This window comes from Apium graveolens, chromosome 7 (assembly GCF_009905375.1).
Source record: "Apium graveolens cultivar Ventura chromosome 7, ASM990537v1, whole genome shotgun sequence".
Taxonomy (NCBI): Eukaryota; Viridiplantae; Streptophyta; class Magnoliopsida; order Apiales; family Apiaceae; genus Apium; species Apium graveolens.
Window position 1 is genome coordinate 165790109 of NC_133653.1, and position 13539 is coordinate 165803647.

General features: G+C 38.6%; 1 protein-coding gene across 1 annotated transcript; it reads left to right on the top strand.

Annotated features, from left to right (window-relative positions):
• Nucleotides 1-10263: 10263 nt before the first annotated feature.
• LOC141671108 (uncharacterized) lies at nucleotides 10264-13268 on the top strand. The gene is made up of 4 exons (XM_074477229.1): nucleotides 10264-10337; nucleotides 10843-10952; nucleotides 12138-12263; nucleotides 13019-13268. Exons 2-4 carry the CDS (start codon nucleotides 10891-10893, stop codon nucleotides 13167-13169), a joined length of 339 nt encoding a protein of 112 aa, XP_074333330.1. The 5' UTR covers nucleotides 10264-10337; nucleotides 10843-10890; the 3' UTR covers nucleotides 13170-13268.
• Nucleotides 13269-13539: the final 271 nt, after the last annotated feature.

Sequence of the window (13539 nt, forward strand, 5' to 3'; positions counted from 1 at the left end):
AGGGAAGAAAATAAGGCCTGAGTATGTAATTAATGTTGCATTAATCATATCAGAACAGGGTCAACAACTAGGCCCATTTGAAAAGGCCCAAAACCCTAAATATTAATTTCGTAATTAATTAATAAGGGATAAGTCAGCTGATAAGATGAGTCTTAGTGGAGAAATAAATCCTTGTAGATTGGTCTTCAAGGAACCTGGTGGGATAAGAAATCAGCTTCCTACCTCTTAGGACTCCAAAGTCCATTCTAATTCTGAGACTTGCCCACCAAGTCTCCTAACCCAAGTCCAATTCAAGGACTCCCAGCATCTATATAAGGGGCCTCACCCCACTAATCAGAATTACGTTTTTTAACTTGATCTTTGGCAATCAACAAGGTACGTAGGCATCTTGTTAAGGCAGATTGAGTCACGAAACACAAGAGTAGTCAAATCGAGCCTCGAAGTTCACATTCCCTAGTAATAAATACAGAAATTATTATACCTTAGTTTTTGATCCATAACATTTGGCGTCGTCTGTGGGAAAGCACAACAACAACCATGACGAGAACAAGGAGAGGAAGCAGCGCCCTTGAAGGAGGAACACCAGCGGGGATAACGCAAATGATTTCGTCTACCATGGAGGTACCTCCGCATTGAACCTATGCCGCCACCCAAGGAGGATCCCAGGTAGGGACAACTGAACCTCAACCTCAAGGGATGATTCCCCTAGCTCCTCAAGGGACGAATCCCCAACTTCAAAGCTACATACACCTATGAATTCTCGACCCGTTGGGTATGAGTATTCGACTATTGTGACCACTAACCCCCCTTATGGGATGCCCCTTTACCCCGAGGTTGGAGGAAGTGGACATGCTGGACGGAGTGAAGCACGGGGGCAAACACCCCCTACATACAAGGTTTGGCTCCTATCCCGGAGGATCAGGAATTTTCTGGTCCTTATACTGATAGAGACTCGGAATCTTTGGATGATGAAGTGGCCCCAAGAAGGAGACGTGCTGGCAAAGAGCCGATGCCTGATGGTAACCAACGTCCCAGGAACACCCGAGGGATGAATCCCCAAGAAGTGCAGGAGAGAATCAGGGCTCAAAGGCTGAAGCGCGACTTGGAGGCGCACCAAGCTCCCAGACCCCCACTACCACCTAGGGGGAGAAATCCTCCTTCAATTATAGACCTGGATGGTCCGTCACAAAGAAGGACTGTAGTCCCAAGAGCTGATCCAAGCAATCTTCTTCCCCTTGGAGATCCTGATGATCCTACTCCACCATTCAGTGAAGAGATAATGAATGCCTATATCTCAAGGAAGTTCAAGATTCCCACTATTAAAGCTTATGATGGCATGGGAGATCCCGCTAATCATGTCAGGACATTCTCTAATGCACTATTTTTGCAGCCCGTGAATGACGCTATTAGGTTCCGAGCCTTTCCTCAGACCCTGTCGGGTATGGATCAAAGATGGTATAGTCGTTTGCCCCCGAACTCTATTGGGTCCTTCAGAGAATTAAGTCAGGATTTTATTAAGCATTTCATCAGCGGAGGAGTGCATGAGAAAAGTTCAGTATCCCTCATGAGCATTGTGCAGGGAGCGAAGGAATCCTTGAGAGACTACCTGAATCATTTTACAAAGGAAGCTTTAAAAGTCCCGGACCTTGATGACAAGGTAGCCATGATAGCACTACAACAGGGAACTAGGGATGAGTTCTTTAAGTTGTCCTTGGCCAAGCGCCCCCCTGAAAGCATGTTGCAGCTCCAAGATAGGACCGAGAAGTACATCAAAGTGGAGGAGAGCATGAGGAAGATAGTAGTGAGTAACGAGCCCACTGGAGGCAAAAAGCAAAAAACTGATCTGGAATATATTGCTAAGGACAAGTATCCCGGAACTGAGCAAAACCCTGATTCAACCCCAAAGAAGGGAGGACCTGGACAAAAGTTCACTGAATATGCTAAGCTGAATGCTCCTAGAAGCCAGATCTTGATGGAAATCGAGAAAGATCAAGATGTTCGCTGGCCTAAACCCTTGAAGGCAGATCCTACCAAGCTAGATAAGAGAAAATATTATAGATTTCAGAAAGATGTTGGTCATGACACCGATGAATGTAGGCAACTGAAAGATGAAATAGAATTCCTCATTCGGAAAGGAAGATTGAACAAGTACATTGGGGAAGGATGAGATAGGAATAATAATGGGAGAAAGAACTTTGAAGATCATAGGAGGGACCAAGATGATCAGGGGCGGAATCCCCAGCCTAGGGAATCAGTTATAAATGCAATCTTTGGAGGACCATGACGGGCTTGTGATAAACATAATTTTTGGAGGACCAACTGCTGCTGGATTATCCAAGAACTCCAGGAAAGCATATACCAGGGAGGTTATGCATATTGTTGGGGAAGCCCCGTAGAGGGCCAGGACAGGAGTAATAATGGCATTTGATGATTCTGACTTGGAGGGTGTGAAATTTCCTCATGATGACCCGCTGGTCATAACACCAATAATAGGGAACAACCCAGTGAAGAGGGTCCTTGTAGATAATGGTGCTTCAGTGGATATCTTGCTCTATGACACCTTTTTAAGGATGGGTTATAATGATTCTCAATTAACCCCGACTGATATGCCGATATATGGATTTGCGGGAATGGAGTGCCCCGTGGAAGGGATAATCAAGTTGCTAACAACCATAGGTTAGGATCCAAGGCAAGCAACACAGATGTTGGACCTTGTGGTGGTGAAGGCTAGTTCAACTTACAACACTATCATGGGAAGAACAAGGATATATGCCTTCAAGGCAGTCCCTTCCTCTTACCATTCAGTTATGAAGTTTCCCACCCGGAATGGAATTGGAAAAGAAAGAGGAGATCAAAAAATGGCTAGGAGTTGTTATGTGGCCTCACTGAGGGTATATGGAGTTTGGGGGAAGGTTCTACCTATTGAAGATCTGGATATCCGAGAGAATGATGAAAAAAGAGGGAAGCCAGCAGAAGACTTGGTTCCGGTTCATTTAGCCCCCGAGCATCCTGAGAAGGTGACTTTCGTTGGAGCCACACTAGAAGAGCCCCTTAGAGGGAAGTTGGTGAAATTTTTGCAAGAAAATAGTGATGTGTTTGCATGGTCAGCAGCTGATATTCCAGGCATAGACCCGGAACTGATTACTCATAAGCTGAATGTGGATCCAAATCGGAAGACAGTGAAGCAAAAGAAAAGAAGTTTTGCTCTAGAAAGGCAAAAAGCTATAAAACAGGAAGTAGAGAAGCTCTTAGAGGCTGGTTTCATTGAGGAGATACAATTTTGAGAATGGTTAGCAAATCCTGTAATGGTGAAGAAGGCCAATAGAAAATGGAGGATGTGTGTGGACTTCACTGATCTGAATGACGCATGCTCTAAGGATTGTTTCCCGTTGCCAAAGATAGATACTTTGATAGATGCCACTGCTGGACATGAGATGCTGAGCTTCATGGATGGATTTAGTGGATACAATCAGATCAAGATGCACAAGGATGACATTCCAAAGTTATCATTCATCACTGACTTTGGTGTTTATTGTTATCTTTTTATGGCATTTGGTCTCAAGAATGCAGGGGCCACCTATCAAAGGTTGGTAAATAAAATTTTTAAGGATCTTATTGGAAAGACCATGGAAGTTTATGTTAATGACATGTTAGTCAAGAGTCTAGTGAAGACTGACCATATAACCCATTTGAGGGAAGCTTTCGAGTATCTGAGATACCACAAGATGATGTTAAATCCTACAAAGTATGCTTTCGGAGTAGGATCTGGAAAGTTTTTGGGATTGATGGTCTCCAAGAGAGGAATTGAGGCCAATCCAGATAAAATAAAGGCAATCCTGGACATGGAGCCCCCAAAAACTATCAAAGATGTTCAAAAGCTCACTGGAAGGGTTGCTGCATTGGGACGATTCATCTCAAAGTCTGGGGACAAGTGCTTGTCGTTCTTCAAGTCTTTAAAGAAGGTTAAGGATTTTGTATGGAGTGAGGAAAGCAAGAATGCATTCGAGGAATTAAAGAAATATATGGCTCATGCCCCGTTGTTAGCCAAGCCAGCTTTGAATGAAGTTTTATACTTGTACTTGGCCGTTTCAGAGAGTGCCTTGAGTGCTGTATTGGTTAGGGAGGAACTGAAAATCCAGAAACCCGTATACTATGTCAGCAAAATTCTACATGGAGCTGAGTTGAATTATTCAACTATTGAGAAGTTTGCTTTAGCCTTGGTAATGGCTCAGAGAAATTTACGTTCTTACTTTCAGGCTCATCAAATCGAGGTGCTAACAAATCAGCCCCTAAAAAATATTATTCATAGTCCTAAGGCTAGTGGGAGGTTGATCAAGTGGGCAATAGAGTTGGGAGAATTCGATATCAAATATAAGCCACAAACGGTAATAAAAGCCCAGGCATTGGCTGACTTCATGGTGGAATGTACCATACCCAACCAAGAAGTCTGGGGGCAGGAAGATACTATACCTCTAAACACAGATGGTGATAAAGGGGACAAAGAGAAGGAAGTTAAGGAAAAGGAATATTGGGTCCTCTATTTTGATGGAGCATAAAAAAAAATTCAAGTGGAGCAGGTTTGGTTTTACAAAGCCCTGATGGGTTCTTAATTGAATATGCTATGAAGTTAGATTTTCCAACCACAAATAATGAGGCAAAATATGAAGCTCTGATAGCTGGCCTCGGCATAGCAGGGACACTGGGAGTCAAGAACTTGAAGGTCTGTGGAGACTCGAAGTGGTCATATCCCAGATGAAGGGAGAGTTTGAGGCAAGGGATGATACGATGGCTAAGTACGTCCGCCTAGTAAGGGTTGTGATGACCCAATTCGATGAATGCCATGTTGAGCAAATTCCAAGGGAGGAAAATGCTAAGGCAGATGCATTATCAAAGTTTGCTTCATCTGAGATAGAGGAAAGTTCAGGAAGTTTATACTTCCGCGTTCTGAAGACACGGAGCATTGGTGTTAAGCTTGTAGCTCCTATAGGTCTGGGGACGTCATGGATAGATCCCATTAAGGCCCATATTCAAACCAGTCTGTTGCCAAATGATGCTACTGAAGCCCGAAGATTGGCTGTTCGAGCACTGAGATACTCCTTAATAGATTGAATTTTGTATAAAAGATCTTGTGTGGTTCCTCACTTAAGATGTCTCAGGCCCGATGAGGCACGTTTGGCTCTTGAGGAAGTAGATGAAGGAATTTGTGGGCAACACTTGGGGGGCAGGGCACTAGCTCATAAGATAACCCGTTTAGGCTTCTATTGGCCCGAGATGATGGCCGATGCCAAAGAATATGTGAAGAAGTGTGATCGTTGTCAGAAATATGCACCTGTTGTTCGACAACCCCCCCGAGATGTTGAATTCTATCAACTCTCCCATCCCCTTCACCATATGGGGAATGGATATACTTGGACCTTTCCCTATGGCCACGAAACAAAAAAAGTTCCTGATTGTAGCCATTGATTATTTTACTAAGTGGATTGAAGCCAAGCCTTTGGCCAAAATCATAACTAAGCAGGTTGCACAATTCCTGTGGGAAAATATCATGTGCCTGTATGGAATTCCCCGCATCCTAGTCACTGACAATGGAACACAGTTCAACAATGAGGAATTCAAGAAGTATTGTGGGGAGAATGAAATTGAATTACGATTCACCTCTGTGGCTCACCCGCAAGCCAATGGGCAAGCGAAAGTGGCGAATCAAATAATTCTGGATGGACTAAAGAAGAGGATCGAGAAGTCGAGGAGTAACTGGGTGGATGAAATACTCCCAATACTATGGGCCTATAAGACTACCTGTAGAGTCACGACTGGAGCAACTCCCTTCATGTTAGCATATGGGGCAGAAGCGGTTGTTCCTGTAAAGATATCACATTCCTCTCCCAGGATTCAAGCTTTCAATGCTGAGGAAAATAAGGAAGGACAAATGTTAGCCCTGGATCTAATTGATGAAGTACGAGATGAGGCACATGCAAAGATAGTGGAATATTAGAAAAAGGCTTCGTTCTACTACAACCTAAGGGTTAAGGAAAGGTTCTTCAAGCAAGGTGACTTAGTCCTGAGGAAGGTGGAAGCTTCTGGTGTAGGGAAGAAAGGGAAACTTGCCCCGAATTGGGAAGGACCATACAAGGTCAAAAGTGTTCAAGGTAGAGGAACCTACAAGCTTGAGACTGTGGATGGTTTTGAAGTCCCGAGAACTTGGCATGAACAAAACCTGAAGATTTACTATTTGTAAAATGGTTAAGCACAATTCTTACTTGTCAAGATGACAAGTAGGTTGAAAAGCACCTTGAAGCTTTGCTTGTTTAGGATTTACATGTTTTAGTTTTATTTTGAGGTTTATTAAGACTTGTGTAAGGGATGTATCCCAACGATTTGTGAAATCGAGAAAGTTTTCGAAATATGATTGAATTCCAGTGGCAAGGTAAGTAAACTAAGTGCACTAGATAAAAGTATAAAGTTCGATACATAAAAATGGTTAAAATAAATAGTACAAAGTCTGATACATCAAGTCTCAAAGATAAAGTAAAATAAAAAAGCCACACATGGCTAGAAAAGCTCTAAGGAGCAGAGGTGCCCTCATCATCTATATCATAATCTTCGCCGCTCTTGCTGGAAGTCTCGGTAGTCCCAGCATAGGAAGAGCTATCATCTGCAGCAGGCCTAGAAGATGACTTGGGAGGAGAAAGAAGCGGGTCCTGAGGAATACGATCCGAGATGACCACTAGGGTGCGGAACCTCTGTAGCAAAGCCTCGTCGTCAGGGCAGACATAGTCCGCTGGGTTAATATCAGGGCAAGCCTCATTCACGGTCCCAAGGGCCATGTCCCAGCCAGTCCTAAAAAACCCAGGGAACGCCGAGTCGTCCCTCACCCTCATGGACTGGGTAAACTCCTCTGAGTCCAAGTAGTTGTCAATCGCCTTGTCCTTCTCGGCCCTTAGCACAACCAGCTCATCGTTGGACTTTCCGAGCTCCTCCTCCTTACGCTTCAACTTTCTCTCCAAAGCGGCATACTTCTTCTGTTGCTTCCTGAGGGCATTATCAGCTTTGTCTGAAGCCCCCTTCCAAGATTCATCTTGCCTCACAGTTTCACAATTCATAAAGTCAGAATCCTTCATCGTATTACTACTTTTGACTTCCGTTTGCGAAACATCACATATCCACTGGACATGTAAAGGAGAAGGCCCTCTGCAAATGAGATGATCATATATCACATCTTGACGATGCCAATATTGATCATTACATTTCTTGCAGGGGCACTTCATTTCTTCACCTACAGAAAAATGGGGAAACGCATTTTCCACAAATGCTTGTATCCCTCTGACATATTCTTTATTGTACCTAGGAAGTCCTATCAAATCAGCCTCCATTCCTAAAAGCTACACAATGCAAAATTCCCACAAAGAGGTTAGAGTCTAGCAATGTTCTTACGAGGAGGTTATGCCCTGAATAACGATATAAAGAGTGACTACATAATTATCTTTAATAACTACATAATTCTATTAGTTGGATTACTTATTCATAATTCTATTAGCAGCAACCCAGGTACTTAAAACTATATTGTTGTATTACCATGTACCACTTGTATTACCATTTACCACAGTCATATGCTGAACCATCGTCCCACCTTGAATGGCCTCTATAAAGAGTTTCTTCAATACCAAGACATAATGAACCTATAATTAGTACATGAACTCGACAGTAAAAGTATGCATATTAGATCTAGCTATAGCTCGAACAATATTTACCATCTTTAAGTATCCCACCTTAGTCACAAGGATACAAATTAGTCCTTCCAACTGTTAGATGCCCATGCCTCATTACACCTTAGCGTTTAATTAGAATCACTAAAACTACACTAATTTGTGGATAAATTTTAATTAATATTCACAATCTCTCAGTGAATTCCACATTCCACAAAAACCACAACATTCCTGTATAAGCCACTACATATATCTTAAAATTAACAAAAAAACATCCACAATTTAAATAAATTAGCATACGAAGCTCTTCAAAACCCGAACTCTAACATTTACCCGATTAAAAATTCAAGACATAATTCATGCAAGACAGAGAGAGACATAATTCATGCAATTTATAAAATAAGAATTCATACAAGACATAATTCTACATTTTTATTATAGTACCAATTCAAGTTTAACCAGATTAAAAATTATATTTTAATATTAACATGAAACATCGAGAGAGAGAGAGAGAGAGAGAGCGAGAGAGAGGGAGAAAGAGGGAGATTGGTACCTGTGGGTGTCGAGAAGGATTGATCAAAACCCCCAAACTTTGAAATGCCCAATTTTTGAAACCCTAATTTTTAAACCCTAATTCTTTGAAACCCTTTTCGTAAGTTGAGGAGGGGGAGGGGTAAGTGTGGGTGTAGAGAAGGAAGGGAGAGAGCGAGGCGAGGCGAGGTGCGGCGAGGTGAGGAGAGAGAGTAATGTGAGGGAGAGTGAGAGAGTGAGAGAGTGAAACGACGACTTAGCAATTTATGGTGTAAAATATTCCGCCTATGTTTTCAATTGGGGGGAAATATCCCGCCTATATTTTTAGACACATCTTGTTTATTTATTTTTAATATCAGCTTAAATCCCGTACAAAGCACAGGTTCCTGTTAATATTTAAAAAATTTATTTATCCCGTCATTATCTAATTTTGAAAATATTTTTGTAAATATATAATAATTATAAATTTATAATAAAAATAATAGGATAACTTTAGTAAAATAAGTAGACTGTGTTTAATGGTTTTCTGTTAAAATACGACACAACCCGAACATTAAATTTTTTGAATTTTTTTCCCAGCACTACGAAGGGTATTTAATATCATCCGTATGGTTGGATCATCGAAAATATCATTCAAAAAAATCGAACAGCAAAACTGTGACAGAACACAATACATGTAATAGTCCCCCCACATTGTTTTCTGTTAAGATACGACACAACCGAGACATTAAATTTTTTGATTATTTTTTCCCAGCACTATGAAGGATAATAAATATAATCTGTACGGTTGGATCGTCGAAAACGTTATTTGAAAAAATAGAATAGCGAAATTGTGACGGAACACATTACAAGTAATAGTCCCCCCACATCGTTTTCTGTTATAATACGACACAATCGGGACATCAAAATTTTGTTAATTTTTTTCCTAGCACTACGAATGGTATTTAATATCATCCGTATGGTTGGATCATCGAAAACGTCATTTGAAAAAATCAAACAACGAGATTGTGACGGAACACAATACAGGTAATAGTCCCCCCACATCATTTTCTGTTAAGCTACGACACAACCGGCACATTAAATTTTTTAATTATTTTTTGCAAGCACTATGAAGGGTATTTAATATCATTCGTACGGTTGGATCGTCGAAAACATCATTTGAAAAACCGAATAGCGAAACTGTGACGAAACACAATACTTGTAATAGTCCCTCCACATCGTTTTCTGTTATGATATGACACAATCGGGACATTAAATTTTTTGATTTTTTTTCCAGCACTACGAAGGGTATTTAATATCATCCGTATGGTTGGATCGTCAAAAACGTCATTTGAAAAAATTGAACAGCGAAACTGTGATGAAACACAAAATAGCTAATAGTCCCCGCAACATCGTTTTCTGTTCAGATATGACACAACCGGGACATTAAATTTTTTAATTTTTTTCCCATCACTATGAAGGGTATTTAATATCATCCGTACGGTTGGATCATCGAAAACGTCATTTGAAAAAATCGAACAGCGAAATTGTGACGAAATTCAATATAGGTAATGGTCCCCCCACATCGTTTTCTGTTGAGATACGACATAACCGGGACAATAAATATATTGATTATTTTTTCCCAGCATTACGAAGGGTATTTAATATCATCTATACGGTTGAATCGTCGAAAACATCATTTGAAAAAATCGAACAGCGAAATATATGAATTATAAAAGTAATAAAATACATATAAAATTAGAAAACAATGATATACATGATGATATGAGCATTATTATATAACTTTTAAATTTAAAAAATATTAAAAATATAAACATATGAATTATAAAAGTAATAAAATACATATAAGTAATTATAAGTAATTGATTATTTTTAGAACATTTATTCAGAATTTATGTATTAAACTAATTCTCCTCAACTCATTATCTCCTCCCCGTCTCTCCACCACTCATTCAACTCTTATCTCCTTCCCATCTCTCCATGCCCTCTCTTTCTCTCTACCACTTTATTTATCTCTCTCCAATTAAGGATTTGCAGTTCCAATTAGGGCATCGACTCCACAATCAGGACTTAACCTAATCGCCACCCCCTGATTATGCTTCTGTAATTCACTTAACCCCCCTTTCTTTATAATTCCAGTTTTGGGTTTTTTATATATTGATTATGTTATTCTTTATTTCCCCCTGCTTTTCTGTTAATTATATTTGTTTTTTAGGTGAATTTTGAAATTCACCCTGAAATTATATTTTCAGGGTTTTTTGAAATTTTGGTGTCTTGCTGTTTGATTCGTTCTTTTATTCGTGCTGTTGTATCTCAATTTTTGTTAATTAAATTATCTATTATGTCACCCTTGTTTCTTTACATATCATTGTTGTTAATTTATCATGTTTTACAATTATATTTTTATATAAATTGAGCTTTTTATGTACCTTGTGCGTTGCTCGAGGTATTTGCTCTTATGCTCTCGGGTTCCTTTATGCTTATTTTCATACAATTACTAATGTAAAAATCTAAAATTTGTATGTTTTTATGCTTTATGAAGTTAATGGTAGATCATTTGCTGGTATTAGCACATTAGTTGACGGATTAATTTATGCATAATATCCAGGTAGAAGGTGAGGCTGAAGTACAAGGTCCGGGGGAAGTCGACGAAGAAATGGAGAGTGATGTTGACTTACTTGATGGTGCTTGTTTAGTCTTGTGTGAATTTGAATCAGTGTAAGTTAACTGTTAGTGATATATATGAAATTTCGTCTTACTGACTCAAGTTGAGGCTTATAATAATATGTATGTGTGTGTCTGTCGTTGCAAGGTAATTAGTCTGACAATTTCGGTTTAAAGGTGTTTTCTTAGAGATATTAAAAAAATAAAATAAGGAGAAGCATAATATACATGTGTATTTAATATTGACAACTTGAGTGTCTGATGATTTACAAGTATGCTCAGTGGTGGATTAAAGATATATATGTACTTGTTTCAATTTTTTGAATTTCTTTTGTAGATTGATTATGCTTCTTAGATTTGAATGAGACTCCGATCCAGTGTAGTTGTTATAGAACCTTTAATCTCTCTCAGGACTCAGATCTGTGAGTTTTTTTACACTGTTTGTATTGATTAGCTTCTTATATTTGAATGAGACTTGATTTGTTTATGTTGTTTGATTATTTTGTTATGCTTATTTAGTGAGATTGTTTGTCTGTGTAGTGTATATATTGAGTTTCTAATAACAATTATGTGTGGGCATGTAAATGAAAGTGAATCATTCAAAAAAAACTTTTTTCCGACATGATAAAACTATAAAAGTATTATTGTCGACAATTTACATCTTGCTGCTTATGCACATTGGCCAGTTTACAAAACATAGCCAGTAAATGTACTATTAAGTGTTTGTTTGTTCTATGTAGAAACAATCAGTTATGTTCATGGATAAATCACTATTTTTAATTAGTGTTAATACCTGAGACCTTTAGAAATAAAGGTGCTCCATTATGTTGTTATCGACTCCACCTAGAAATTAGTATATAAACAGGCTTCTTAGTATGTATGATACTTTTATGTGTTAATAACATTATAATACTGGAATGTGTGTACATTGCAGTTTTTGATTTATATTGAATAAAAGAGATATCTCCATCAATTCTGCTTGTGCTTTGTTGCCTTTTTATGAGGTTCAGAGCTCTAGTGGTCTTTGATTTAATTGATTTAGACTTAGGCCAGCATGGAGAGTGAAAAGACAAGAAAAAATCTCACATTACATCAGATGTAAGATGCTACATCATTTGAATAAAACTCCCATATGATGCAAAATATCCTTTTAATACAATTAAATAGGATATTTCACATCACCAGGGTCTATAAGTTTTATCTGAATGAAGTCGAATTTTACGTCTGATGCATTGTTAGATATCTTTTCCCCTACTGCTCTTGGAAGATCAACCTCGATGAGTCCAACAATTCGACAAACGTTGCAGCAGAGTCCGACAAGTCGACAGAAGCTATCAAGTGGTTTACTGATGCCAAAAGTGACAGGTTAGTGCTCCTTCTCAGTACTCAAATTAAATCCTGCACATTTTGCTCAGTATTGCATCATTTTCATCCTGTTTACAGTTTTTTATTTACATGCTTGTTCCGGTCATTGGCAATGTAAGTTTTAATTGGAGCAGTTGTATCAGAGTATATGCGTCCAAATATGAGTGATATTTATTCTCAAATGTTTGATTAAATAAAAAGAAAAATAGGAGATGGTTCGGTGTGGTGGTTGTCAGATTTAATAAATGCTTCATAAATTCATGATTTGTAGAGATATCGAGAAAAGATTGTTATGATCGGATTGTTGACACGTGGTTGTCGATGCCTACTTATGGCCTACCTATAAAAGTAACAGATCTTTACTGCTGGAAATAATATGGAAACCTATTTTTAGAGACGTCATTTACGTTATCCTTATAAGGAGCTCAAACGTCAAAGTTACTAATTTGCATTGAAAAACCTGTACGTTTTTTGGTCTAAGCTTCTTCACTTGCAATTTGTAAGAGGTTCCTTTTTCAATTTTCAACATTTTGTGTTGAACATGGGCGTAATAATAATATGGCTTAATTAATAGTGAGGTGCACGATGTTTCTGGTCATTTCATTTTTTTATTTAGTAAAAAACATCACATCTTTTAGTAATTTTTTGATTTTTAAGTGTCTAGAATGAGGACAGATTCACAATTTGCTTATTCTAGAGGGTAAACCCAAATATACTTGAGTACTATTAACAAAAAAGATTAATCTACCTTATAGGTCTATCTCTTCATTGTATGCCATCTCCCTATGCTGCTATAGCAATTCCACCGGAAACAAAGGGCTGCAAAGTGCAAAATACCAGCATCAACCAGCTCAACAAATGCCATCAAAAATTATGGTTGAGGAGATAGACCGGAAGTTTCTATAGACAACATGACTCCTTTAAATTTGCAGGGTACAATAAAATTTCCAGATTTTATGCCAGTTAAAGCTTTTCATGCAACTTCCTCAGCTTTCATTGAACCAGATGAAGCTATTATACTTGTTTATGCAAAATTTTAGAATATTGTTTAACTTAAGAATATTATGGTTGTTGGATGGCCTTGTTTTTATGGATGTTTTAATGAATTTGGGGTTGCTTAAATACCAACAACACATTTTAATTTTTTATTTGTCAAATTGTTACATTAGCTTCATAAAGTGTTACCATAGGCAATGTAAATATTTCAGTAGCTTACTAAGTATTACAATAGCTACTAAAAAATACCACTAAATTGGGACCCACATGCCACGTCACC

Coding starts and splice junctions, on each gene's coding strand:
- LOC141671108 (XM_074477229.1), top strand. CDS start 10,891: ATGGAGAGTGATGTTGACTTACTTGATGGTGCTTGTTTAGTCTTGTGT. Junction 10,953..12,137: donor TTGTGTGAATTTGAATCAGT/GTAAGTTAACTG, acceptor ATGCATTGTTAG/ATATCTTTTCCCCTACTGCT. Junction 12,264..13,018: donor ACTGATGCCAAAAGTGACAG/GTTAGTGCTCCT, acceptor TCTACCTTATAG/GTCTATCTCTTCATTGTATG.